The 24,572-nt window shown below is 45.7% G+C and overlaps 3 protein-coding genes across 6 annotated transcripts in view; all 3 read left to right on the plus strand.

Annotated features, from left to right (window-relative positions):
• Positions 1–6,139, plus strand: part of apc (APC regulator of WNT signaling pathway) — a 30,604-nt gene extending 24,465 nt beyond the window's left edge. For all 4 annotated transcript variants that reach the window (XM_085359539.1, XM_085359540.1, XM_085359541.1 and 1 more), the window contains 3 exons: positions 18–232; positions 315–3,270; positions 3,489–6,139. In XM_085359539.1, coding sequence (XP_085215665.1) covers positions 18–232; positions 315–3,270; positions 3,489–5,423 — 5,106 coding nt within the window. In that variant the 3' untranslated portion in view covers positions 5,424–6,139. The remainder of the gene's footprint in view (positions 1–17; positions 233–314; positions 3,271–3,488) is intronic.
• Positions 6,140–7,502: 1,363 nt separating this feature from the next.
• On the plus strand, positions 7,503–12,333 carry fsd1l (fibronectin type III and SPRY domain containing 1-like). The gene is made up of 13 exons (XM_085357853.1): positions 7,503–7,552; positions 8,513–8,608; positions 8,710–8,841; positions 9,102–9,203; positions 9,286–9,308; positions 9,589–9,710; positions 9,782–10,015; positions 10,085–10,183; positions 10,274–10,403; positions 11,311–11,399; positions 11,627–11,881; positions 11,986–12,074; positions 12,232–12,333. Exons 1-13 carry the CDS (start codon positions 7,538–7,540, stop codon positions 12,331–12,333), a joined length of 1,488 nt encoding a protein of 495 aa, XP_085213979.1. The 5' UTR covers positions 7,503–7,537.
• A 2,220-nt stretch (positions 12,334–14,553) lies between these two features.
• On the plus strand, positions 14,554–24,346 carry epb41l4a (erythrocyte membrane protein band 4.1 like 4A). The gene is made up of 23 exons (XM_085357852.1): positions 14,554–14,651; positions 14,809–14,908; positions 15,952–16,056; positions 16,131–16,176; positions 16,275–16,353; positions 16,589–16,686; positions 17,246–17,327; positions 17,537–17,624; positions 17,706–17,794; positions 18,047–18,110; positions 18,228–18,319; positions 18,748–18,792; positions 18,882–18,979; positions 19,066–19,132; positions 19,206–19,274; positions 19,387–19,455; positions 19,692–19,742; positions 20,691–20,780; positions 20,873–20,938; positions 21,010–21,045; positions 21,138–21,206; positions 22,492–22,572; positions 24,265–24,346. Exons 1-23 carry the CDS (start codon positions 14,554–14,556, stop codon positions 24,344–24,346), a joined length of 1,764 nt encoding a protein of 587 aa, XP_085213978.1.
• Positions 24,347–24,572: the final 226 nt, after the last annotated feature.

The following is a 24,572-nucleotide window of genomic DNA, read 5'->3' on the forward strand; positions in this document are numbered from 1 at the left end:
TTCCTGTCCTTCTACAGGAGTCGACGCTGAAGTCTGTACTGAGTGCGCTCTGGAACCTGTCGGCTCACTGCACAGAGAATAAGGCTGATATCTGCGCTGTGGACGGTGCTCTGGCGTTTTTGGTGGGGACACTGACGCATCGCAGCCACACCAACACACTCGCCATAATTGAAAGTGGTGGTGGCATCCTGCGAAACGTCTCAAGCCTTATCGCCACCAACGAGGCGCACAGGTAAAGTAAACTTGGGTAAACAAAGTGTTGGATATGAACTTGCACTGTCTCTCTGACTATTCTCCCTGTTCTTGTCCTGCAGGCAGATCCTACGGGAACATGGCTGCCTGCCAACGCTGCTGCAGCACCTGAAGTCTCACAGCCTGACCATTGTGTCCAACGCCTGTGGCACGCTCTGGAACCTCTCTGCCCGCGACACCAAAGACCAGGAGGCCCTCTGGGAGCTGGGCGCCGTGGGCATGCTGCGCAACCTCATCCATTCACGCCATAAAATGATCGCCATGGGCAGTGCCGCTGCGCTGCGTAACCTGATGGCCAACCGCCCAGCACGCTACAAGGATGCCAGCGTGGTGTCTCCTGGTGCAGGTGCCCCATCACTACAGGCCCGTAAACAGAAAGCTTTATTCGAGGAGCTGGATGCACAACAGCTGTCGGAGACCTTCGACAACATCGACAACCTGAGCCCCAAGGCGGCGCACAGGAAGGGGCGGGGCTGTAATGGTGCCACAGGAGGAGCAGGCAGCGTCACGCGCTCATATACCAACACGCCGGTGCTATCGAGCCCAAAGAATGGAGACGGATCAAAGAGGGCAAGCGAGGAAGCAGCATACACTCGCTCAGTGTTCCCGCCCAGCGTGCGGGCGTCCAGCGACAGCCTTAACAGTGTGACGAGCGCTGATGGTTACGGCAACCGTGGGAAGACCAAACCGTCCTCTGAACCCTTCTACTCGTCAGACGAGAGCAGCGCTAACAAGTGTTGTGTCTACAGGAAGTACCCAGCTGATCTGGCCCATAAGATACGCAGCGCCAACCACATGGCGGACGATGACGGCGGAGAGCTGGACACGCCCATAAACTATAGCCTCAAGTACTCTGACGAACAGCTGAACTCTGGGCGCCAGAGCCCTAATCATCGCGGCGCCATTGAGAGCGATGATGACAGTGAGCAGGACGCCAGACTGAGGAGGAACGACGGCAGTGATTCAGCAGCCGGTAGCGGGCACATGGCAGCAGTTTCGCCTCCACGCTATGTCGTTGTCACAGCAACATCGAATTATGGTACAGAGTCTACGACCGAGCAGCCAATCGACTACAGCTTAAAGTACGGCACTGATGCCACACGTAAAAAGCTCTTCAAACCAGAGGAGACCGCCTCCTCCTCTATTCCACCACCCCCATCAAACTCTGCCAGCAAGCTCCGCCCACCACCTCCTCCCAGCACCCGGGGGGCGCCAAAAAGCAACCAGGAGTCGACACAGACATACTGCGTAGAGGACACACCCATCTGCTTCTCCAGAGGCAGTTCGCTATCCTCGCTGTCCTCTGAAGAGGAGGAAGACGGTGATGTCATAACAAGAAAGAGGAAAGGGGGGAGCGGCGGCGGTATCGACTACCCGACACTCCCTGTCAGTGAGAAGGACGCACATGAGCAGCAGCAGCGAAAAGAGGCTGAGAGCCAGACCACTGCTGCACCATCCACACGGGGGCGCCGTAGCCACCACCACCACCATAGCCATCATCATCACCACCATCACCATGTGAGTTCATCAGGCGCAAGGACTCCTAAGAGCCCGCCGGAGCAGCCGTACGCTCAGGAGACACCGCTGATGTTCAGCCGCTGCACGTCCGTCAGCTCGCTCGAGAGCTTTTCCACCTCCTCCATTGCCAGCTCCGTGCGTTCCAGCGAGCCCTCCAGCGGCATGCCGAGCGGCGTGGTGAGCCCCAGTGACCTGCCCGACAGCCCAGGTCAGACCATGCCACCAAGCCGTGCCAAGACACCACCACCGCCGCAGAAGACGAAGGAGGAGGAAAAGGCCAAGAAGAAGGATGAGGAGGAAAGCAGTGCCGACGTACTGCTGCACTTTGCCACCGAGAGCACGCCGCATGGCTTCTCCCGTGCCTCCAGTCTGAGCGCACTCAGTCTGGATGAGCCCTACATTCCCGCGGAGATGAAAAAGAAGAAAGAGGAGGATGAGGGTGGGGTTGAGGAGAGGAAGGAAGAGCCTCCTAAACCCATCCTTGATGAATCAGATGATGACGATGACATTGAGATCCTGGAGGCATGTATCAACATGGCCATGCCCAAATCATCACGGAAACCAAAGAAGCAGCAGCAAGCAGCACCACGGAAACCAAGCCAGCTTCCTGTCTACAAAATCCTCTCACCTCAAAGCCGTGCCCAACCGCAGCCCAGGAAGGACATGCCGCCGCCGGAGGAGGTGCCCAGAGTTTACTGTGTGGAGGGAACGCCGCTCAACTTCTCCACTGCCACGTCTCTTAGTGATCTGACCATTGACTCCCCACCCAATGAGCAGATGGGAGCGGGCCTCGTACCTGTAGCCCAACCCACCTCTGCCCCTAGGAGAAGGGCAGGGTTTCCTGAGGGCGAGAACGGAGATGACATTCTTGCCGAGTGCATTAGTGCTGCCATGCCCAAAGCCAAACCCAGGAAGCCTGTCAGAGCAGCGGCAAACAGCGAGCACTTGCAAACCCCGCCTTTACCGCCTCCTCTCCCTCCAACGGCCCCGTCTCCCCTTGGCCCGCAGCAGCAGAAGAAGAAGCCAACATCGCCTGTGAAGCCGATGCCTCAGCGGGCGCTGTATGGCGTCACCACAACAGCAGCTGCAAAAGCAAAGCCGGGATTCGCATTTGACTCGCCGCGCCACTACACGCCGATTGAAGGAACGCCATGCTGCTTCTCACGCAATGACTCACTGAGCTCGCTGGACTTTGATGAAGAGGATGGCGGCGAGAAGGACGAAGAAGAAAAGAAGGCAAAAGAAGAAGAAGGCAGGAAGAAGAAGCAGCAGACAGCTGCCGTTTTTCCACGCACAAAACCACCGACCAATCAGACGGCCACGGACGAGAAGCAGAAGTTCGCTATTGAGGACACGCCCGTATGCTTCTCCAGGAACTCCTCGCTGAGCTCACTGAGTGACATCGACCAGGAGAACAACAACAAGGAGTTTGCCCCACCCCCGCCGGAGCAGCAAGACAAAGGCAAAGAGGGGGCAAAGTCTCCACCCCCTCCAGCAGAGGTGTGTCTAGATACTTGAGTAAAGTACTTAGAGCAGAGAGTACACAGAGTAGTACTCAGTGTAGAGAGTACACAGAGTAAGGCGTAATTAGTGTAGTGTGTACTGTTTACCTTGTTTACTTGTTACTTTGTTACTTCCTGGTGGAGTTACAGTTTTGCTTCACAGAAATGTATCAGTCTTGTGACAGATGTCCCTCTGTGCTCCTCTATCCCTGATAGGTGGAGTCAAAGCCTCGCCCCCCTGCGGCCACTGGCTATGCACCTAAAGCCTTTCATGTTGAGGACACGCCCGTGTGCTTCTCCAGGAACTCCTCGCTGAGCTCACTGAGCATAGACTCGGAGGACGACTTGCTGCAGGAGTGCATCAGTTCCGCCATGCCCAAGAAGAAAAAGAAAACCACCACCCTTCCTGTACCCGCCCCGCCTCTATCTGTCTCCAAAGCTGAAGATGGCATTCTGGCTGAGGAGGAGCCTTCAGATGCACCAAGGAGCCCTGCCTCTCCAGATTCAGAGTCCTTTGATTGGAAGGCCATCCAAGAAGGTGCCAACTCCATCGTCAGCAGCTTGAATGCCGCTGCCGCTGCTTCCTCACTCTCCCGCCAGCCATCATCAGACTCTGACTCGGTCCTGTCGTTGAAATCTGTCGGCTCGCCCTTCCACCTTACAACAGCTAATAACAACGAAGAGGAGGAGGAACCAGAGGAGAAGACAAAGCGAGGCGCGACGATCCTGAAGCCTGGTGAGCGCAGCACGCTGGAGGCCAAGAAGAAGAGAGAGGAGGAGGAGGAGGAGGAGGAAGCGAAGGCTTTGAGGGGCGGGAAGAAGGTGTACAGGAGTCTGATCACTGGAAAGCCAAGAGCGGAGCCGGCAGCCAGGGGGCGGAGCAAGCCCCGAGCAGCTGCTGTGGCCAAAGCTCCTGGAGGCAGCGATGTAGATCGAGTGGGCGGGTCCTCTCGGGACTCCACCCCATCTCGCTCCACCCCAGCACCCAGTCAGAAAGGAGGGAAGCTCTCGCAGCTGCCACGCACGGCTTCTCCAGGAAGTGCATCATCATCCTCTGCATCCAGGACCACTAAACCCACCACAACCCCGAAGAGTGGTGGTGGCATCCCGAGAAGCGAGTCCACATCGAGAGTCAGTGGCTCCACTGCCGCCAAGAAGCAAAAGGCGGAGCCTGAGAAGCCGGCACTCGTAAGGCAGTCAACCTTTATCAAAGAAGCTCCGAGCCCGACACTGAAGAGGAAGCTGGAGGAGACTGCAGTGGCAGCCGCTCTCGAGTCGCCATCCAGCCCAGACTCGCCACTACCTTCAACTGCCAGGAGAAACGACGTCAACCGTTCACACTCTGAAAGCCCGTCACGCCCACAGGAAGTGACATCATCTCGCTTCAGCCGCACCGGCACCTGGAAACGGGAAAACAGCAGCGGGGGAGGCGGAGCCAGCAGCGGGAAACACTCAACCTCTCTGCCACGCGTCGGCACCTGGAAAAGAACGGGAAGCTCATCGTCCGTGCTGTCAGCATCCTCCGAGTCCAGCGAGAAGGGACGGAGTGAGGAGGAGAGTGCCATGAGATTGAAGGGAACGTGGAGAAAGGCAAAGAGCAGCGGCGACCCATTCAGCAACCGAGGCTTCGCCGACAAGTCCGAAGACGTGTGGGTCCGGCTGGAGGACTGCCCTGTCAACAACCCCCGCTCCTCCTCCTCCTGCTCTGCCCGCTCGCCTACTGCCATCAATGCCCCACCCATCATCGACAGCCCCGCTCCCTCCAAGATCCCGTCTTCCTCCTCCTCTTCCTCCTCTAACCTTAACCTGCGCCGCAGCTGCGAGAGCCTTGACGAAAAGCCAGCGCCGATCGAGAGCCGGCCGCAACAGCCGCCGCACCAGCAGCAGCGCGCTCAGCAGCGCAGCGGTGCCGTTGCGGCCCGAGTCAGCCCCTTCAACTACACGCCAAGCCCAAGGAAGAGCAGTGCTGAAGGCACAGCACCCACTACCACCACATCATCTTCCACTACCCCTACGCGGCCCTCCCTTATCCCCACCCCAATCACGAAGAAACGCGAGCCAAAGGGAGGCGAGGGTGGTGGCAGCAGTGGAGGCGGTGGCAGCAGTGGGGGCGGTGGCGAACGCGGCTCATACATCGTGACATCTGTGTAAATATGCAAGACCAACAGGAAATGTTTATGAGATGAACTGTACAGAAAGTGAGTGTATTTAAGTGCTGTGCCCACCCCCTCACCTGCTCCTCTCTCCTGATTGGCTGCTGCCAGCTGTCCATCAACTCAAAGAAACTCTAACATGAACTTTTTATGTTTTTATACCACTAAAGATGTGTAGCGCTTAGCTCTGCCCCCTGCCTTACCCTGCATGGCCCCACCCCCCTAACATGACAGTAACCATGGACACTGATGATGATGATGTTGATAATTCAGCGCCTTTGATAGTTTTTCATGTTTTTTGAGTTTGGTTCTGAACAGAACAGTTGGATCCAACCAATTAGTGAGCCCCCTCTCAGCTTCTGACCAATCACATTCAGTGTCTTTGAGTCAGTCAGAGACCCGCCCTTCAGTTGGTCATCTGTTCTGTCAGAACCTCTCTTCTTCTTTGGAAGTCTGCTGCTGACTCGAATACCTGACCCACCTGAGACGGTTGACGAGGCTTGGCAGAAGACTTTCTGTGTGTCGCCATGGAAACAGATAACACTGTAAACCGTAAGTTATTGCTGTAAACTGAACTGAAGCACATAATTTAAATGAGCAGATTTTTGGTTCTTGATTTTAAATCTGAACATTAAACGAATGCAACACGATACCAGCTTTCTGTTTTTACTGATCCACTTCCTGTCTGCTGTCTGATTTCATGTGACAACATAAATCTGCTGCTCTCTGTGGCTCTATCAATAAAGTTTGAAACACTGGTGTGACCTGTTTTATTGCAGCTTTAAACAGGAGGTAATGAAGACGATTATAGCCAATCACATTTGACATCTTAGGTGCAGAAAGTTGGTCTCGTGATCATTACAAACTTTATTTATAAAACCTGTAAAAAAACATCAAAAAAGTTGATGTGAACCGAGAGTGAGGAAATCATCTGAATGCTATCCAGAATATCCAGACTACAGGGAGACCCCCCCTGTATTCTGGATAGTATAAGTCAAGCTGAGTCGGCTGGTGGGATTGGGCACTGTATAAATATAATTGAATCGATGATGATGAAACGTGTTGGTGATTTTAATGTGTGTCGCGGTTTGGAGCTGATCTGTGGATGAACAGGAAGGTTTAACTTTCACTGGATGTGAGAAGTGAAGGAAAATCTGAGTGAGGCTTAGACTGAGTAGTCTTTAAACAGCCATTCAGCTGCTGTGCTGCGTAAACACCCTGCTGAATAAAGAAACTCAGTCACACAAATGTGTAAAGCAGCAGGTGATGGCGTCTGCAATCTTGGAGAAAGCTTTAGGTAGGTCCTTAAAATCAAAGCAAAAACATTGAGGATTCTTCAGGTCAGATCCAACAAATACTGTTTCATCCAATAAGAATCGTCTGCTCTGAAGGTTTGACTGGAACACTGCTGCCTCTTTTTACCGTTTAATGTGTTTCATTAATGTTCATGTTTCCTCCATTTGTCTCCTCCTGGACTCAAACAACAGGAGCAGCTCTGGGTTCAGAGGAGCTTCTCTGAAATCATTCAAATCTCTGAGGTAAAACTCAGTGAAGCCACTGCTTCAGCCCCTGATCATCTCCTCCAGCTGCAGGCCCTCCAGATTTTCACCAGAAAGTCAATACTTGCTGTGAGTGCTCCTCATCCTTCAGCTGAGCTCTCTGAGCAGCTCTCCGTCATCTCTGTGAGGGTCTCCCACTGTAGTTTCTTGAAGGGCATTCAAAGCTGTTGTTTGGATGTTTCTGCCTTATGTTGTGTGCTCTGTCAGGATGATCCCACACTGAACTTTTACTCACAGGTCAAAGTTCAGAGGTCAGGTACAAGGACTGGTTTGAACACATGTCAAAAAAAGCCAAGGAAGAATTTTAAACTTTCAGAAAGCAGGAGAACTTTTGCTCAAGGGCACTTTTAAAATAACCAGAAGGTCTGACTCAAGACTTTTGCACACTACTGCGCAAACATCAGAATCAATAATTAATATACATCCCCATCAGTTTTCTCTTCTCCGCGCTCTTATTTTGACACACTTCACAGGAAATGAGTATGTACATACGTATGCCGTCACTTCAGGCCCGTACCTTCGTCCCCACTTACCGCTGTTTCTGTCTCAGGTGATGGACGCTCAGAAGGTAAGAGTGTGATCAATCGGTGATCAATCGAGCAGTGAGTGAAAGTTAGGGGAGTGAGGGGGGGGGGCGGACGTGGTGGAGGGAGAGGTGCAAGGAAATGGAAGCAGAGGAGGGGGGATTAGCTGCTAGCTGTTAGCGGTTAGCTTCTCTTTCTCTGGTGGACCGAGCTTCAGTGAGAACAAGAGCTGTGCATTATAACATACTGATCAGTCGGCGAGTACAGGTGGGGGTCACATGACCTTTAGCGTGTTCAGACTTTGGGGTCACAATGAACCCTCCAAGTTTCAAAATAAAACCCGTACATCCGAAGTAATTTTCATAGTAAAATACCTCATTCCTGTTCAAATGTGCTTTACTGAGTTTCTAAAAACATACGCGTTACAAAAGCGTGAAATTACAGTTCAGTATCAGTGCACAGCCAACAAAATGTACATGTCAATCATTCAATCAATAGTCAGTCAGTTCATTCTTAGAGCATCATCATCTCAGGGCTACCAGGTGAAGCTTCGATCTGTGCTTTCACCTTTTATTTTGGTTCAGTGTGTCCAGACTTCCTGCCAGACTTCCGTTGAGTCTTTAACCAATGAGAGCGCCATCTGAAGGTCGGACAGCTGCAGTTCTAACAGGTGGAGCAGGCAGGTGTGTGCGGGCCAGAGACTGGCAGGATGGTGATGGTTGTATTCACCTCAGCTAGGATGCCAAGCCTTCTTTGGTCCATTATGGTCTACGGAGGCTGATCCTGGTCGAGGTGTTTAACCCGCCTTCTGAGCCGATGCTCTCGTCTGATTGGTCTCTGTCAGGTGTGGAATCAGGGAGGAAGATGAGGAAGAGGAGCTCTGTGTGTCTCGCTGTCTCTGCTCTAACAGTTTTGTGATTACTTAGTGCTGCTTAAGGCTTCACCAACATGGAGGAAGGTGCTGTAAAAAATAGTTTATTTTTTAAATGTTTGTTTGTAAACAGGAAGCTCTGCGCAGGATTATCAGCACATTGGCCAGTAAGAACGAGGAGCTCCAAAACTTCCTGGAAGCAGTTGATCACACGCTGACGGGCCTGCAGGTCAGCTCATTAATCAGCTGAATTAACAAAGGGAAGGGCTTAGGTGGATGGGACAAGAGAAACTAAAGGAAAAATAACTAAAGTTAACTTTGCTAAATCAGGAGGAGTCATGCAAGGTGATGTCAGACTTGGAGGCAGAGTTGGAGAAGCTAAACTCTGCCCTGGAGGAGAAGGGGGCGGAGCTCCGTTACATAATCAAAGAAGAGAAGCAAAGAAAGGAGGCGGAGCTTCAGGTAGAAACTATTTTTTAATGAATTATTTTTATCTGGAACACTTTATTTTTTAGTATATTATTTAGTTTTACATATTTATTTACTCATTGTTTTTAAAGTGATTTTTTCTACTTTGCAAATAAATAATATTTTACATTTAATGTATATACATTCATAAATATTTTTTATATCTATTCATTGGCAGCACTTTATTTGTTTCCATTTTTTATTTTTGAAGCTATTGATTGCTTGACTGGGTTGTTTTCTGCATGGTGTTTCAGAAGCAGCTGTCAGAGGGCAAGTTTGCTCTGGTCTCTTGCGAGGAGCTTCTTGACTTTGCAAATCAAACACTTACGATCAACACTGAAGAAGAATTTCTCGCGGTGAGGCGTGATGAAGACAAGGAAGATGATGTCATCAGTTCATTTAAAAAAAACTAAAAATGTTTTTTTGTTTTGTTTTCAGGCAGCAAAACAAATCAAAGAACGGTATGTCTGATTTGTTTAATGTGTAAAGCTGTGTAATGTGTGTTTTCATTGTCATTTCATTTCATTTGATGATATCAGATGTTTGTTTTTGTTTGTTTGTTTACAATGTTTCTTTTTGATATCATTGATTCTTCTGAATCTTTTCAAACTAACAAACCACTTACTGAAGCTCTCCAATGATTTGCATACAAACTCCGCCCCAACCTTTCTAACCCCATCCCTAAATACTAACACCTAACCCACCCCACTCCATTGGGATCCGCCCCAACACTGTTACTAGGGTAACAATGGCGCCGGCGTTCCGCCTAACCACTCGCCCTGCGGTGTCAGACAACATGTCACAATTTACTGTGGACTTCAGTGCAGAGAGGGCGGGGCTTCAACGACTTCACTTTCTGCCAGGTCAGTTGACGCAAACAGTTCAGGTGGTTGTTCTGTGAGGTCAGAGGTCACATGTTTTTCTTGTTTCTCAGTGCCGAGAGCTCCACAGATCGATGCCTCCAGTTGTGTAGTCCGTGACAACACCATCACGGTCACCTGGCGACCGCCCGGTGAGGCAGACAGTGGTGGCGATAGCAGCAGCAGACCAATCGAACGTTACGACCTAGAGTACCGAAAAATGGACCGTGACAGCACACTGAGAGTGGCAGGAGAGGCATGCTGGGAGAAAGTCTGTGACATTATCGAACCTCAGGTCACCATCTCAGGTAAAAGGTCAGAGGTCATTATTGCATGGCTACAGCATCATTGAGTTTAAACCAATTTCTGCATTTCAGGTTTGAAGTTCGATTCGCGTTTCATTGCCATTCGAGTCCGAGCTAGAAACAAAGCGGCAGCTGGCGAGTTCTCAGAGCCTATCGCCATAGAAACAACAGGTGAGCACACGACGTGGAATATTTAACTGTGTTTGAGGGGTGGAGCCTCAGATAATGATGACGCCTTGTTTTCCATGTTTTTGTCTGCAGCGTATAACTTCAGCTTCGACGCTTCAACAGCGCACGCTGAGCTCAAGGTTCAGGGTGACACGGTGACCTGGGAGCCTCAGGGGGTCAAAGGTCATGATCCTCGCCTGCGAGGCAAAGAGAACAAAAGCAGGTGAGGACAGCTGTTAGTGATGAGGCCGTTGTGTTTTTTAATACACCTGAATGTATCTTAGAAGCACGGTAAAGTTCATCGCTCACAGTATTGTGAAATGCACAGGCTTTTATTGTGAAAGAGAAAGAACAGGAAGATGCACTTTTCTCACCTGTAGAGTGACACACCTGTGCTGGTCAGGTAACGACAGCAGGAGGTGCTCTTAATTCCCTGAAAAAGCTGGTTGGGCCACATCACTTTTTTTGCTGATTTTTCGTATCTCCATCTGTGACTGGACGCCGCCAAGCTGTACATCATCACTAACTGTTTGTCATTTTATCTCTGACCTCCTAAATAAACATGCTGGCCCTGCCGGAATGGGTCAGCTGATTCAAGAGAATTGTAGAGTCAGGAGGCCACACCTCCTCATTACACATTTACTGATCAGCTGACTCATTCAGAGGTGAGATCGTGATGAGATCACAGCGGCTACCTGTCTCACCAGTTCACACGTGCCTCAGTAAATAACCTTTAACCTTTTTATCCCTCCTCAGTCTCCGTGCTGCTTCCTCTCCAACTTGCTCAGGTAGAAACAATCATGGCTGAGTGGTTTCCTAGCAACCAATCACTCTCTCCATTTGCCATTTTCACATCACTGCTGACATCACATCAGCGTTTAATTTCCTGTTTTAATTAAAAAGTTCATGTTTGGTTTTATTTCAAAATAAAGGCTTAACATGTTTAAAGGAAATGATGTCGTAACATAAACTTTTCTTCCATCATGTAACAAATGAAATGTTTTTGTCACGCTCATCTTCCTCTCTGCTGCATCATGCTTTGGCACAACCTCATTGGCTGTTTCACCTTGCCGTTTCATTCCCGCTATGCTGTTGACATTTATTAACATTTTTTTTTGTGTTTACCTCAGCAGCCGGAGCGCCACGCCATCACCCAATAAAACGGCTGCAAGTCGAGGAGGACGCGATCGATTTGCTGGGGAGTCATACACAGTGCTGGGTAGTAATACTGCACTCTTATTGCAGTACTAATACTGTAGTAACACTAAAGTGAATGTCTTTAAGATGTCAGAATTTAAAAAAAAAAGTTGATTTAATAACAACTTGGATTTAATGATTTGACATTGAAATTTTATTCATTTTTTAAAATAATTTTTAATAATACAAGTTAAAATAAAAGATTTCTAATTTTAAAAATTAAAAAGAAATTCCCTCCTGGTCTCCTAGGTGACGAGGAGATGACTAATGGTTGTCACTACTGGGAGCTCCGCCCCCTGGCTGACTGGAAATCATTCAGTGTAGGGGTGGCCTATCGGGGCAGCCTGGGACGCTTTGACCAATTAGGGAAGGGCACCGGTTCGTGGTGTCTCCACGCCAGCCAATGGCTGCAGAGCTCTCTTGCCGCAAAGCACAACAACCGAGCAAAGACACTGGATTGGCCATTACCTCACCGAATCGGAATCTACTGTGACTATGACAACGGTCCGAAAAACAAAGAGTATTTTCAACTTCCTGGTTGCTCATTGACAGTGTGTTTGTTTTGTTTGTTTGTTTTTGTTTCTGAATTGACTTCCTGTTTGTTTCAGGTGATTTGTTGTTTATTGATGTAGATCATCTTCGTCTTGTTCACGCCTTCAAAACAAAGTTCAGCCAGCCGCTTGTCCCCGCCTTCACCGTGAGTACTATAACAGTAACACTACAGTAATAGTACAGTAATACTGTACAGTCACGGTTAAGTAACGGTACACTGACAGTATCACAGTACTCTCAATATATTACAGGACATACTCTGCATGTATTAAAGTGCTAACTGCTGTAAAACTGTGCCTTAGGTTTGGTGTGGTGGTATCACCATAGCGACAGGTCTTCAGGTGCCGAGCTTTATGGGAAATTTCCTGACAACCAATCGGAGCCTCAGCAGCCTTTCCCCGTGATCGACTGATGAGTGGTTTTATTTTAAGTCATATCATTGCTGTTTGTAATTCTTAAAATCAATAAGTTTCTATCAGATTTATTGCTATTGAGCATCAATTTTACAACAGTTTTTACTCTACTGTGAGGCTTTTATTGTGAAAGTCTGGAACTGAAGCCATAGTATGTAGCTGTGGATTTTCCTTTGAAAACTGCACCTAGATGTAATTTATTTTCAAGTTCTCTGTTTGTCGTGTAAGATACCATTATTCTGAAAGAGTGGACTAGAGACAGTGCTGCACATTGCTACTAAACTTTATTTTGAAACTTCTTATTCTGACCACATGACTGACTTTTATTGTGAAGGAACCAGGGTATAAGATTTTATGAAATCATTGATTAAAAAGTGAATTTATTGATCTGACCAGAATCAATGTTTTCTGTCAATGAACACAGTTTGAAAAATAAAAGCACACAGAAAATGCTCGGTGATCCCATCAAAATAAAACATGAATAATTTACAGAATCTTTTTACAGTGTAACACCACCCAGCAGCCAATCAGGAGAGAGAAAGTGTGACATCAGCCGTTTGGGACAAATTAAAATAATTAAGGATTATTGATCTGAAGCTCCTCTTCATCACTTCTCCTCAGACAATCCTCTGTGCTCGTCTTTGTCTTGCCTCTTCTTCGCCTCCTCTGCCTTCCTCCTGCAGACCTCATAGAGGCGAAAGGCAGCAAAGGCGGTGGCGAGCAGACAGGCAGCTCCCAGGATTGACCACCAGCTGAAGGAGGAGGAGGAGGCTCCCTGCAGAGAGGAAGGGGAGGACTGCGTGAGCAGGAGGTCACGTTGGACCCAAAATCAAAAGTCTGACGGTTACCTTGATGAAGCTATGGACTCCAAAACACAGGAGGATGATCACAGCAAGGATCTGAATGCAGACGGGAGGACTGGAGTCAGCTGCCATGATTGGTCCTTTTGTTAAATGTCACAAGCCAATCAGAACACCCGATTTCAGATTTAAAATCAATTTTTAACTTTACCTCTGTTTGTTTATAAAGTCTTTTATTGTAAAACAAAAAATCCTGAAGTATGCCTTTATCCTGTGAAGTCACAGGATAAAAAAAAAAAGTTAAAGGTAAAAATATGAAAACATTTATATCAATAGAAATAACAGAATTAAAAATCAAACTGAAGAAAAAAGTCACGTAAATAAATAAACAGATTAAAAAAATCTCATTAAAAATAAGAGTGCGGTGATCTCAGTGTGAACACTGGTCTGAGCGACACAGCGCAACCGAGACGTTTTTAACAGCTACTTTAATCCCACACTGTAAAAAAATTTCACCATCAGCTGATTACACTGTAAAAACAAAAAACTGGTTAAAACTGTAAAATAAATCTCAAACATACATGTTTCTATGAATATATAGCTTTTTGTATTTAAATTAACTTTTATTTACTTTCGTACATGATGAGACAGAACACTAAGTATTAGTTTTAAACATAAAAAAGTAAAATATGGTGGTTAGCACTGTTGCCTCACAGCAAAAAGGTCCTGAGTTCAATTCTACCATCATGCTGGGGTCTTTCTGTGTGGACACAGTCCAAAGACATGTAGTTAGTGGGGAAAAGTTAATTGGAAACAATAGTTGCAAATGGTTGTCTGTGTTAGCCTGTGTTAGCCCTGTCCAGGGTGTAACCTGACTCTCGCCCTAAGACAGCGAGATAGGCTCCAGCACCCTGCGACCCTGAAAAGGGTAAGTGGTGAAAATAAGTAAAGATATTTAAAATGATCTTTCCTCAGTAATATTGAACTAAAACTGATTTAATAAAACATCACAATGCAGAAGTTCTTTAAATTAATCTTATTTTTTTATTGATCGACTTTAAACACTGAAAGTTGTTTTTGTGTTGACGGGGCGTTCAAGGGATCCGCCTCAGCCTCTGCTAATCCTGCACTCAGATTAATGAGGCAGTGAATGCAGCGCACACACACACACACACACACACACACACACAGGAAATTAGCTGACTGAGCCTCAGTAAGAAGTTATATTTGTGATAAATTGAGCATAAAAACTGATCATCAGTGAAACTTAAAATTTGTGTCAATTGTATATAAAATTCTGTTTCAAATTATTCTGTACACACACCTGCTTTTTGGAATTATTTGTTGAAGTTTTTTTTAAAGGGAAACAAAGCAAAATGGAAATCAGAGGAGAGGGGGAGGAGTTATCTCTATGGTAACACAGCAACAAACCCAGAGAAACCAGAGAAGAAGGAGAGCAGACTTTGACAAAGGACCAGAGGAGGAGAGGAAGAGGAGGATCAGCAGCAAGTGAGCAGAGAAGCTGGTGACTCTATTTCCCATCATTCAGGGCTCAGTTTGATTCTGTGGTTTGTATCTGAGGTGCTTCAGATGTCATGCTCATCATCACCATCACTCTGTAGCTGCCACCTTTATCTTCATCAGGCTGTAACTCTGCTCATGACAGGACAATGGCCTGTTTCCGGGGCAACCGGGAGGAGTTTTACGGAGAAGTGCTTCTATTGGACAACAGAAAGCTGACACTGACGGTCGAACAGGGCATCAAGGTCAGTGCCGACTTCCCGTTGGCCGTTTCCTCTCCCCTCTGAGTAAGACTGTCACCACTCTGTGGCCTCCATCAAACCTCTATGCAGTTAGAGGGGACTGACTTTGAAAGATCATTATTAAGAACTTCCTGTTATGAACTTTGATTTTAGTGGCAGTAAAAAATAGAAAACCTGACAGGTTTGATAGCTGTGTATTATTGTGGGGTCTTTACCTTACAATATATATTGTTGTGGTGGTATATATATTTATATATTGTTGCATTGAACTGATTGGGCGGAACGGTAATACAATGGTTAGAACTGTTGCCTGACAGCAAGAAGCTCTTGAGTTCAGCCTTGCCGGCTTTTCTGTGTGGAGTCTGCATGTTCTCTCCAGGTTCTACAGCTACCTCCTACAGTGCAAAGAAAAGCAGTTAGTGGGGTAAGGTTAACTGGTGAATCTAAATTGCCCATAGGTGTGAATGGTTGTCTGTTTCTCTGTGTTAAATTAGCACTGCGTCAGGCTGTCAATACAGGGTCTACAGGGTCTGGCAATAATACTGTCCATCCCACGGACTTATCTCAAATCTCATGGCGATAGAGCCTTCTCCGTGGCAGGTCCCAGACTTTGGAGCAATTTAAATCACTACTAAAGACACATTTTATGCCCTGGCTTTTAACACACTATGACCCAAGTATTCTGGTCTTATTTTAATAATTGTAGTTATTGTTTTAATTCTTTTATTGTCCTATTATTGTTTTATATTATTATTATTATTGTATTACATTGTTGCTTTTTAATGCCATTTTTATATTGTTAAGCACTTTGTGCAGCATCGGCTGTTTGAAAGGTGCTATATAAATAAACTTGACCTTCACCCTACCTCTTGCTTATAGTGGCTTGCATAGGCTCCATCCCCCCATGACCCGATAAGGCTAAGTGGAAGAGAATGAATGGATGAATTGAACTGAATTGATAGGTTTGATAGATCTGATAAGTTCTTCAGCATCCTGTCTCTGTGAGTGATGAAAGCTCTGAATGTGACGCAGTGTATTGTCCTCAGAGATCATCGAAGGCGGTCTCCATCTTGCAGCTGGTGTTCGTTGAGCTAGGCGTGGTCGAGGTTGAGTTCTTCGGTTTAAAGTTCTGTGACAACTGGCAGCAGACGGTGAGAACACAAACAAGAAGTCCAAACTGAGCGCGCTCAGGAGCAGCAGCAGTTACTGTTTGTGTTTCTTTCAGCTCTGGTTGGATCCTTCAAAGACTCTGTCACAGCACAAGGAACTCGGTGAGCTGCAACATGAAATTCATCAGTAACATAACTGATCTGTCTTATTGATTTATCCTCAGATTCTCAAACAGCACATTTCTCATTTTTTGTTCCAGCTGGGCCGCCGTACATTTTCTACTTTGGAGTCAAATTTTACATTGAAGATCCATCGAAGCTGAACGAGGAAACAACCCGGTATGTTTCAGTGCAACCTAACAAATCCATGAAACACTAAACGCATCATATCTGTCTCAACAAGCCTGCCACCTCATCAAAGGTGGCCTTATATGGCCATCTGCCACGGGTGCCCTTAACGGTCCCCCCTCCCCAACATGGGTGGCCTTATGTGGCCCTCTGGCATGACTAAGCCACCATAATTTCATCTGCTTTTTAAATACCCTTGGTGAAACTCACGTGTTTCCTGTGTCAGGCGTCAATTTTACCTCCAACTTTGTCAGGATGTACGTCGAGGTCGCCTGCCATGCTCCGGCCACCTCAGAGCTCAGCTGTGCGCTCTGATGCTGCAGGGTGAGAAGAAAATGTATGGAATTATTTTTCTATCATAAGTCACAAACGACAAAAGATAATACAGGCATTACATTACATTCTTTGTGCATAAGTTTGAGCTGCATATACATATAGAAAATGTGTTCCTGACAGAGAAGATTTCTGACATTTTGTGTCAATTTAAGAATGTAACAATTTGATTATTTCTAATAAAAAGAGTGTGAAACTCAAGATCGACTTGTATGTTTAATTATGTGGGCTAAAGCCAATAAGAAAGTTACAGACTTTTTATGAAACGTGTATACTTACTGCATTTGATGTATTTTAACCATATATAATACATATTAGAGAATGTAACACCTGCATATGTGTAAAGAAAAGGCTTTGAATTTGATTCTGCACGTCTCCGAAAACGTCAGAGCACTTTTGCAAATGAAATGAGTAAAATGAAATATTTGCTCAGAATATGTTTTTTCTCGTGTATGACTTGTGACATCAAAATAATTCTGTACACCCGTTCATATGTGTGACTTCTTCATCAGTCAGTAAGTTCATTATTGATCTCCCATGTTTGTTTCAGCGGATCGAGGCAACCAGAGTGAGGACAACACATCAGATGCTGAGGAGACGCAGGAAGTTCAACTCATCCGCAAAACGCTCAGGTACACAGGAAATGATGCCATGCTGTTAAAGGTCTTGTTTCTGTAATCACATGACCTGATCCCATATTTTATTTTGTTCTGCCACCATCAAAAATATTTTTAAAAAATGATCAATAATCAATACACGACAAAAGATGGAGCTGCACACTAACAAAAGAAATCACTTTGATTGATTGAATGATTGATTGATTCTTTCTCTTGCTGTGCAGTGGCGTCCCTCGCTCTGAGGCTCAGCGCCACTTCCTGTCTGTCTGCAGCTCTCTGCAGATGTACGGCGTCTCTCTGTTCGCCGCCTATGTAAGCCTTTTGATCACTGATCAATACAAGAACTTCAGCCGATCAATCACTGATCCGTGCTGACACCATGACTTTGTGCAGGGGGAGAACCACACCGAGTACTTCCTGGGTCCAACACCAGTAGGAGTGGTCATCTTCAAGAACAAAGAGCTGGTGGGAAAATATCTGTGGTAGGTTAAAAACGCCTGGATGACATCACAGTGATATGACCCAAACAGAAGGTTCATATCAGTGTTAATATTTAATGATATGTATTGATCAGTTTAAATGTGTGTTAACATTTCCCTGAAATGAAGACAATGAGTCATGGTCAGGAGGATTAACAGCTAGGGGGGGCAGCAAGGAGGGGGCGGGGCCAAAACAAGAGGAAACAGAAATATATGACCTCAGTCATGTGACCCTCAGCTTGCTGTCTTTTGCAGGCAGCGAATCATCAAACTTCACTACAAAGACGAGAAGTTCGAGCTCAGAGTGTCAGGCAGAAACGTGAGTTCCTATTGGCTGACTAATGCTAAGCTAATGCTAACAGTGATCATTAGATAAAAAACATATTTTTAAAAAATGCAAAAACGTTATTTATAAAAGAAACTGCATGGCTTTCAGGGTTCAGCGACATCGTTCTTCTTCCAAACATCCGACTGCCGCAGCTGCAAACATTTGTGGAAGTGTTGCGTTGAACATCACACCTTCTTCAGGTAATGCACACCGGCCTCTGTGATGATATTTAATCTGCTCACCTTCTCCAGGTATTCAGCTCTGCACACTTTGTATCTGATTCTGAAACAAAATGTTTCAGCTTCTCCTGGTTTCTTCTGATTGGCTCATCTGGCTTCCATAAACTAAACCTGGTTCTCGTAGGCTCCACCTTTCCCTCTTCTCAAATCACCCCATGAGCCTGCCTTTACCCATTTCACATGTGTCAGAAAACCTGAAAATAGTGAAAAAAATAAGGATACCTGCACTCTGTGACATCACACAGATCCATGAGGAGAAAAAAAGAGACAAACACACCCATACACATACAGACTCACACAGACACACACACAGACACACACACAGATACACGTGCACAGAAAGACACAGACACGCACTCACGCAGAACTCAAATTTTTTTTGTTTTCAGGATGTCAGAGATAAACCTTTTAACACACAAACTGAACCACAATAGGTAAGCACACACACACACACACACACACACACACACACACACACACACACACACACAAACGTTTCTGATGATGCATCCTTTTCTTCCAGTTTCACTTGCTCTAAAACTCCGTCTCTCCGTCTGTTGAAAAATGGCATTGACAACAAAACGGCATCAGCTGATGTGTGTGTGAGGGCAACGCGTCAAGGTGTGTTTAGGAAGACATGCTGTGGTTTTACTATCTGCTCCTGTAATAAAATAAACTACAGCTCTGTCCCCACTTCTCTATTCCAGCCAATCATAAGCCAAGTTGCAGTAGTGAACTAATAACAAAACACAGCGCACTACCTGCTGTTCAGAGGTGAGAGAATGTGCTGATGTCATGTGATGCTGACATGCGATGATGTATTTTGATCACGTATCTGAACTTGCAGAGGGTCAGAGGGCAGGGCGAAGCCTGATCATGCTAAGCCCAGTGCACCATGGGAAAACAACACAAACATGTACGTTTAAAACAACCTTCTGCAAGGTGTAATCTGATTACTGATACATGTAATTAAATTAATGCAGAATGTAATCTGATTGCCACTGTAATCTCCGATTTCCTTGAAACAGTGGTCTGTTCAACCCAAAGTTTTGTCCAAACACCAACAAAGACGAACAAGTCCCAGGAAGACCACAAAGGTAAGGCAGGAAGGGAGAAAGGAAATGAAGGAAGGATGAAATGGAGGCTTAAATGAAAAAAGGAAGAAAGTAAGGAAGGGATAGGGAAAGAAAGGTATAAAAAAATGGGAGGTTGGAAAGAAGGGAGGGAGGACAATGGGGAGGAAGTAAGAAAAACGGGAAAGAAGGAGTCAGGAAGGGAGGAAGGAATAGTAAAGAGGGAACTAAAATGACACATTTTCCTGTTGGTGTTTGAGGCGGAGCAGAAGTCTTGATGGAGATCGACCAATCAGAGAGCAGAGGAGGAGGTAAGGAAACTGTCATTTCTTTAATGCCTTCATTTGTTTCTAATGAAAGCTGTGTCCAAATTCAGAGGCTGCAACCGAGACCTTCAGATTTGCGTCACCGCTCTCTCGGTGGAGGTTAATAAAGTCAGCCGTCTGCTCCTTGCTATGTAAAATATAACAGGGCATTGGAGTAAATTTTCTACCATCTCACACTTCTGTTTAATCAGTTTTCTGTTTGATGTTTATTCAGCTATGTGAAAACTATAACTTTAATCTCAGCCAAACTGATTTATTCATAAACAGATAAAACACTGGAAAAAGCCAAACATTTTTAAGTTATCTGAGTGTGACTTATATATCATGTTTAACCTGAGTAGCAAAGACCACAGGGGGTTGAAAATGATTTGCCGGGAGTTCGCTGTTCTCGCCAGCTCTAGTGAGCCTTGACCACCTGGTTAGCTATCGAGCTGGTGGGTAACAGATGGCTCCAAAAATGTCGGAGCACTTTTGCAAATATGTGATATATGTGTGTTGATAAATTAAGCAGATATTTGAAGTTTACACAGCTACATTCTTGCCTGAAATGTATCATAAAAGTTTATTTTGTGACCCAGAAAGAGTAATCAAAATAATATTACAACTAAGTAGCTGCCGCCATTGTTGGAAACTGGAATTGGCTGTGCCACGCTATGAATTCTGGGATATGGCAGGCCACAAAGGACACCTGACTCCTTCAAATCTGAGGAAAAGGAGGACACATTTGTCAGCCGCATTTGGAGGAGTCTTTGAATTGGGATAGCCTACGTCACGATGTATGTGACGTAATCGGCCTTCAAATGCGGCCTCAGGAGGATGCACCCTCTGAATTTTATTCAAAAGTTTTTTCATGTTTGTCCTCTGTGTGTCATGATGGTCTGCCCACCCTCAGGTTGACCGTTCAAGATATTTAATTGGCTCTCTGCCCAGCAGGTCTCATTCCCGTGGCAACACGAGCAGCGGCAGCGAATCAGAAAAGATGTCAAGTAATAGTGAGCGGTGCCGAAGAAGACCCCCAAAATGGTAAAAAAAAAAAAGTTAGCTTAGCATCTTTGTGTGGCTAACACTGATGCTAACTGAGCTAACTGTATCCATAATTTCCCATTTGTACTTAGCAGTCGCCACAGTGACCACGGTCCTGACACAACTTCCTGCCACCATCGCCGCCGCCACACCCAATCGTAAGTAAAACACAATGGTAACAATGCTAACATGTGCTAAAGGCTATTGCTAACACTTGTTGTGTTTGTAGCCACAGTCCTGACAACCAAATATGGAAACACATCCAGTAAGTTACACATTACAGAGTACTCTGATTAATTGCAGTAGTCCAATTACTTCCAGTACTCAGAATACTGTGTGTCCTTACCATGTCTCCAGGAAGGAGTTGGTGGAGCCTCCCAGTTTGATTGACAGACAAATGGAGGACATACCTTATAAGGAAGTAAGGTAAGTGAGGGAATAGGGCTTTGGCGTTGACGTCACGCGGCCGTGCATTGTGGGATCGCGGCGCCATGTCAGAAGGCCAAAAAAATCAAGACAAACACACTGTGTTGGAAGCGGGACTGCCAGAACCATGCTTAAAATTAGCGCAAAAGACAAAGGGCTGTATCGTGACCGATTGCACCCAGAAGCCAAGAGACGGTACTTGGAAAAAATAGCGTGCATCGGTAATGTGGACCCGTATGAAATAAGGCAGTGGAGTGGAAACCCAGACAGCCTACCGCTGTTGTCCTATCCCGATATCTTCGCGTACCTTGTCTGTGGAGTCAGCGCATAGGGGAAATCATTTTCATAATTATAAATCCCTGGAGGCGCACATCTGATTCACAAACGGTTGGGTACAAGATTTGGCCGTTTTTAAGCCTCCACGTTGGCAGTACGTTGACCATATGACCAAGATACAGCCAGAGGTTGCACATAACATTGACTTCTCCTCAGCACCTGCCCCAAAAATTGCTCTAGATGAACGATTCATGATTGATGCCAGCTGTGCGTTGCCATGTAAATAGTTTGCATTTCATGTGTATGTACTTGCTAAGTACATTTGAACAGATCTTGAAAAAAAAACAAAACATACTTTTTTCTGTTTTATTGAAACCACTTTACAGAAAGTACAATTATTTACAATGAACTGTACATGCAACACAGCAGTTTTATGAATATTCAACAAGAGCAAGTTTCATTTGGCCCTGGTTTGACCAAGGGGCACATATTCACCAAAACACAGCATACCTTAACAATCTTATCAATCAGTGCTGTCTTCACCCTCACATGATGTGAGTAATCGGATTGGCATTGTAGTGTGTAGCATTTTGAACTTGTTACGCAAACTACCTATTACTCGCTCAACATGAATTCTCAGGTGGGCAATTGCTCTCGTTTGGGGATGGCAGAGAACTCGATATCCGCTCGTCTGACCGCTGCAATCCAAGCCTGACATCTTCGTTTAGTATTATCGGATACATGAGATCCCTCCCGTTGCCTCCAGGAGGGGAAACGATGAAAAGAGAGCCCATTTTCCAGCTTCTTGCCTTCCCTATCATGTGATCTACCGTTGCAACCGACAACACAGTACCTACGAACCACAGCTGACGCTTCCGTGTGCTTTGTCTGGCCTACTGTCATGGCCGTGACATCACGCTCCAAAGCCCAAGGAACTCCAAAGGCAAGGAACTGAGGGAGGGAGGAAGGAAGGAAGGAGGGAACTAAGGAATATATTGGTGTCTTTCAGGGTGTTGGGAGAGCCAGTCAGAATGCGTCGTTCTCGTTGGACTCGACGGCATCAGCGGTGGGTGTCAGCCTCAGACCTCCGGTGGGTGTGGCTCACTGTGTTCACGCCTCATACTGGAAACATTAAATAATCCTAATTTGAATGTAAAGGTCTAAATTGAAAACATTGGTCAACCTTCAATTTCAGGAACAGGCCAAATCACAGTAGGTGAAATTCAGATCCAACCTCAGGTTAGTTCCACAGATGGTCTCAGGTGCTGTCGCCAAAACAAATCAGAGAAACAAGAAACCCGAAATCGCTTTATGATCACTACAGAACAAAGAATCACTCAGAGGAATACAGAAAAATACAGACCGGCCCTCCACTGACAGTCACGACTCTTCTGACCGGCCAAAAGACAGTCAGAAAATCTGGTTTACTGTGGAGTGTAATCTGATTACTGTGGGGTGTAATCTGAAGTAAATTTAGATGACATGGTTTTGGACAGTATGAGAACTGTGACTGATAACTTATCATGTATAATAACTGTATTTTTTACAAGGAATGAAAGAGAAATGTAATAATCAGCTCACTATTAATGACATCATTGGGGCTGCCACTGTTTGCAGTTTATGACACTAATTATTACAAGAGAAAGCAACCGGAGGAAGAACTAAGACATGTAAGGCCAGAGGAAACCACGAGTTCTTTTAAAAATGACCTGTTCATCCACAACTGAGAAAATGTTCATATTGATGGTGCATATGACATTTTTAAGAATATTCATGACATTATAAGATGAAAACTGTCCAACAGTACAATACAGCAGAAACCAAGAACTGATCATTTCCAAATGCATGTAAAAAAGAAAAACACGCTGTATGAGGAATTCATAAATTCAATTCAATTTTATTTACACAGCGCCAAATCACAACAACAGTCACCTCAAGGCGCTTTGTATTGTAAGGTAGACCCACAATAATACATACAGAGAAAAATCCAACAATCATATGACCCCCTATGAGCAAGCACTTTGACAACGGTGGGAAGGAATAACTCACTTTTAACAAGAAGAAACCTCCGACAGAACCAGGCTCAGGGAGGGGCAGCCAGCTGCCACGACCAGTTGGGTTGAGGGGAGGATGATGGGATAAGACATGCTGTGGAAGAGAGCCAGAGATTAATAATTCATTACACAACGAACATGAGAAGCAGAACATAAATGTAAAATTACAAAAATAAGTTTATGTTAAACGGCTATGGTGAAAGAAGTGTTCTTTAAACTATAAGAAACACAGTATGGTGCACTGCCTGCTTCTGAATAAACTAACCCACAAACAAAGTTTATGAAGTCACTTAAATATTGATGTAAGACCTTTTGGGATGGATCTGACTGAAAGCTGCTCCGGTACTTTCTCCGTGACAAACTTACAGCTGATCCTGATGTGTGGCTGTCTGGTGATGCCAACTGAGAAGTCGCCCTTTGCGTTAGAGAAGCTGAAAAATACAGGAGCCTGAAATGTTGCCATGACAACTGTATTAATTTTATTTATACTGGAAATCAGGAAGGATCTCCTCACAGAACTGATCACATCAGAAACAATAAAGCTTTAATCAAACTGAAGCCGTGTACACAGACACGCCAATGTCATTACTGCTGTTGATGACATCGGCACTCTCTTTATTAATAATGGTGATATCAGTATCACTATAACAATGCTACAATAACATGCGTGTAAATTAATATGTAGTGAGGTTTTACATTTGAACTTTTTTGCTTCATTTGTGTTTTAGTTGTACAGAATTGCTTCCTCCTCTTCCTGTTACCACGGCAGCTGACACTTCCTGTCGGTTTCCCACGAGCAAGCACAGTTAAGACATGGGCCGGGCTGTTGTGAAGTCTCGTTTTGAAGCCTTGAAATGAGCATTTCTGCCAAAAAGACAGATGTGATCCAGTGTTTATAGAGGTCAGACAGCTGCTTCCACAGACCTCTACAGGAGCTGTCATCCCTTGTGGGCTTCGGACAGAACTTCATGCTTAGCTTCACCCAGGAGCTGCCTCTATGTTTGTCATCATCACCTCTGTTACCAGTACTAGGGAC

Source organism: Diplotaxodon limnothrissa, linkage group LG7, assembly GCF_057381915.1.
Source record: "Diplotaxodon limnothrissa isolate DT_005_m linkage group LG7, D_limnothrissa_male_GT1.1, whole genome shotgun sequence".
In the NCBI taxonomy this organism is placed as follows: Eukaryota; Metazoa; Chordata; class Actinopteri; order Cichliformes; family Cichlidae; genus Diplotaxodon; species Diplotaxodon limnothrissa.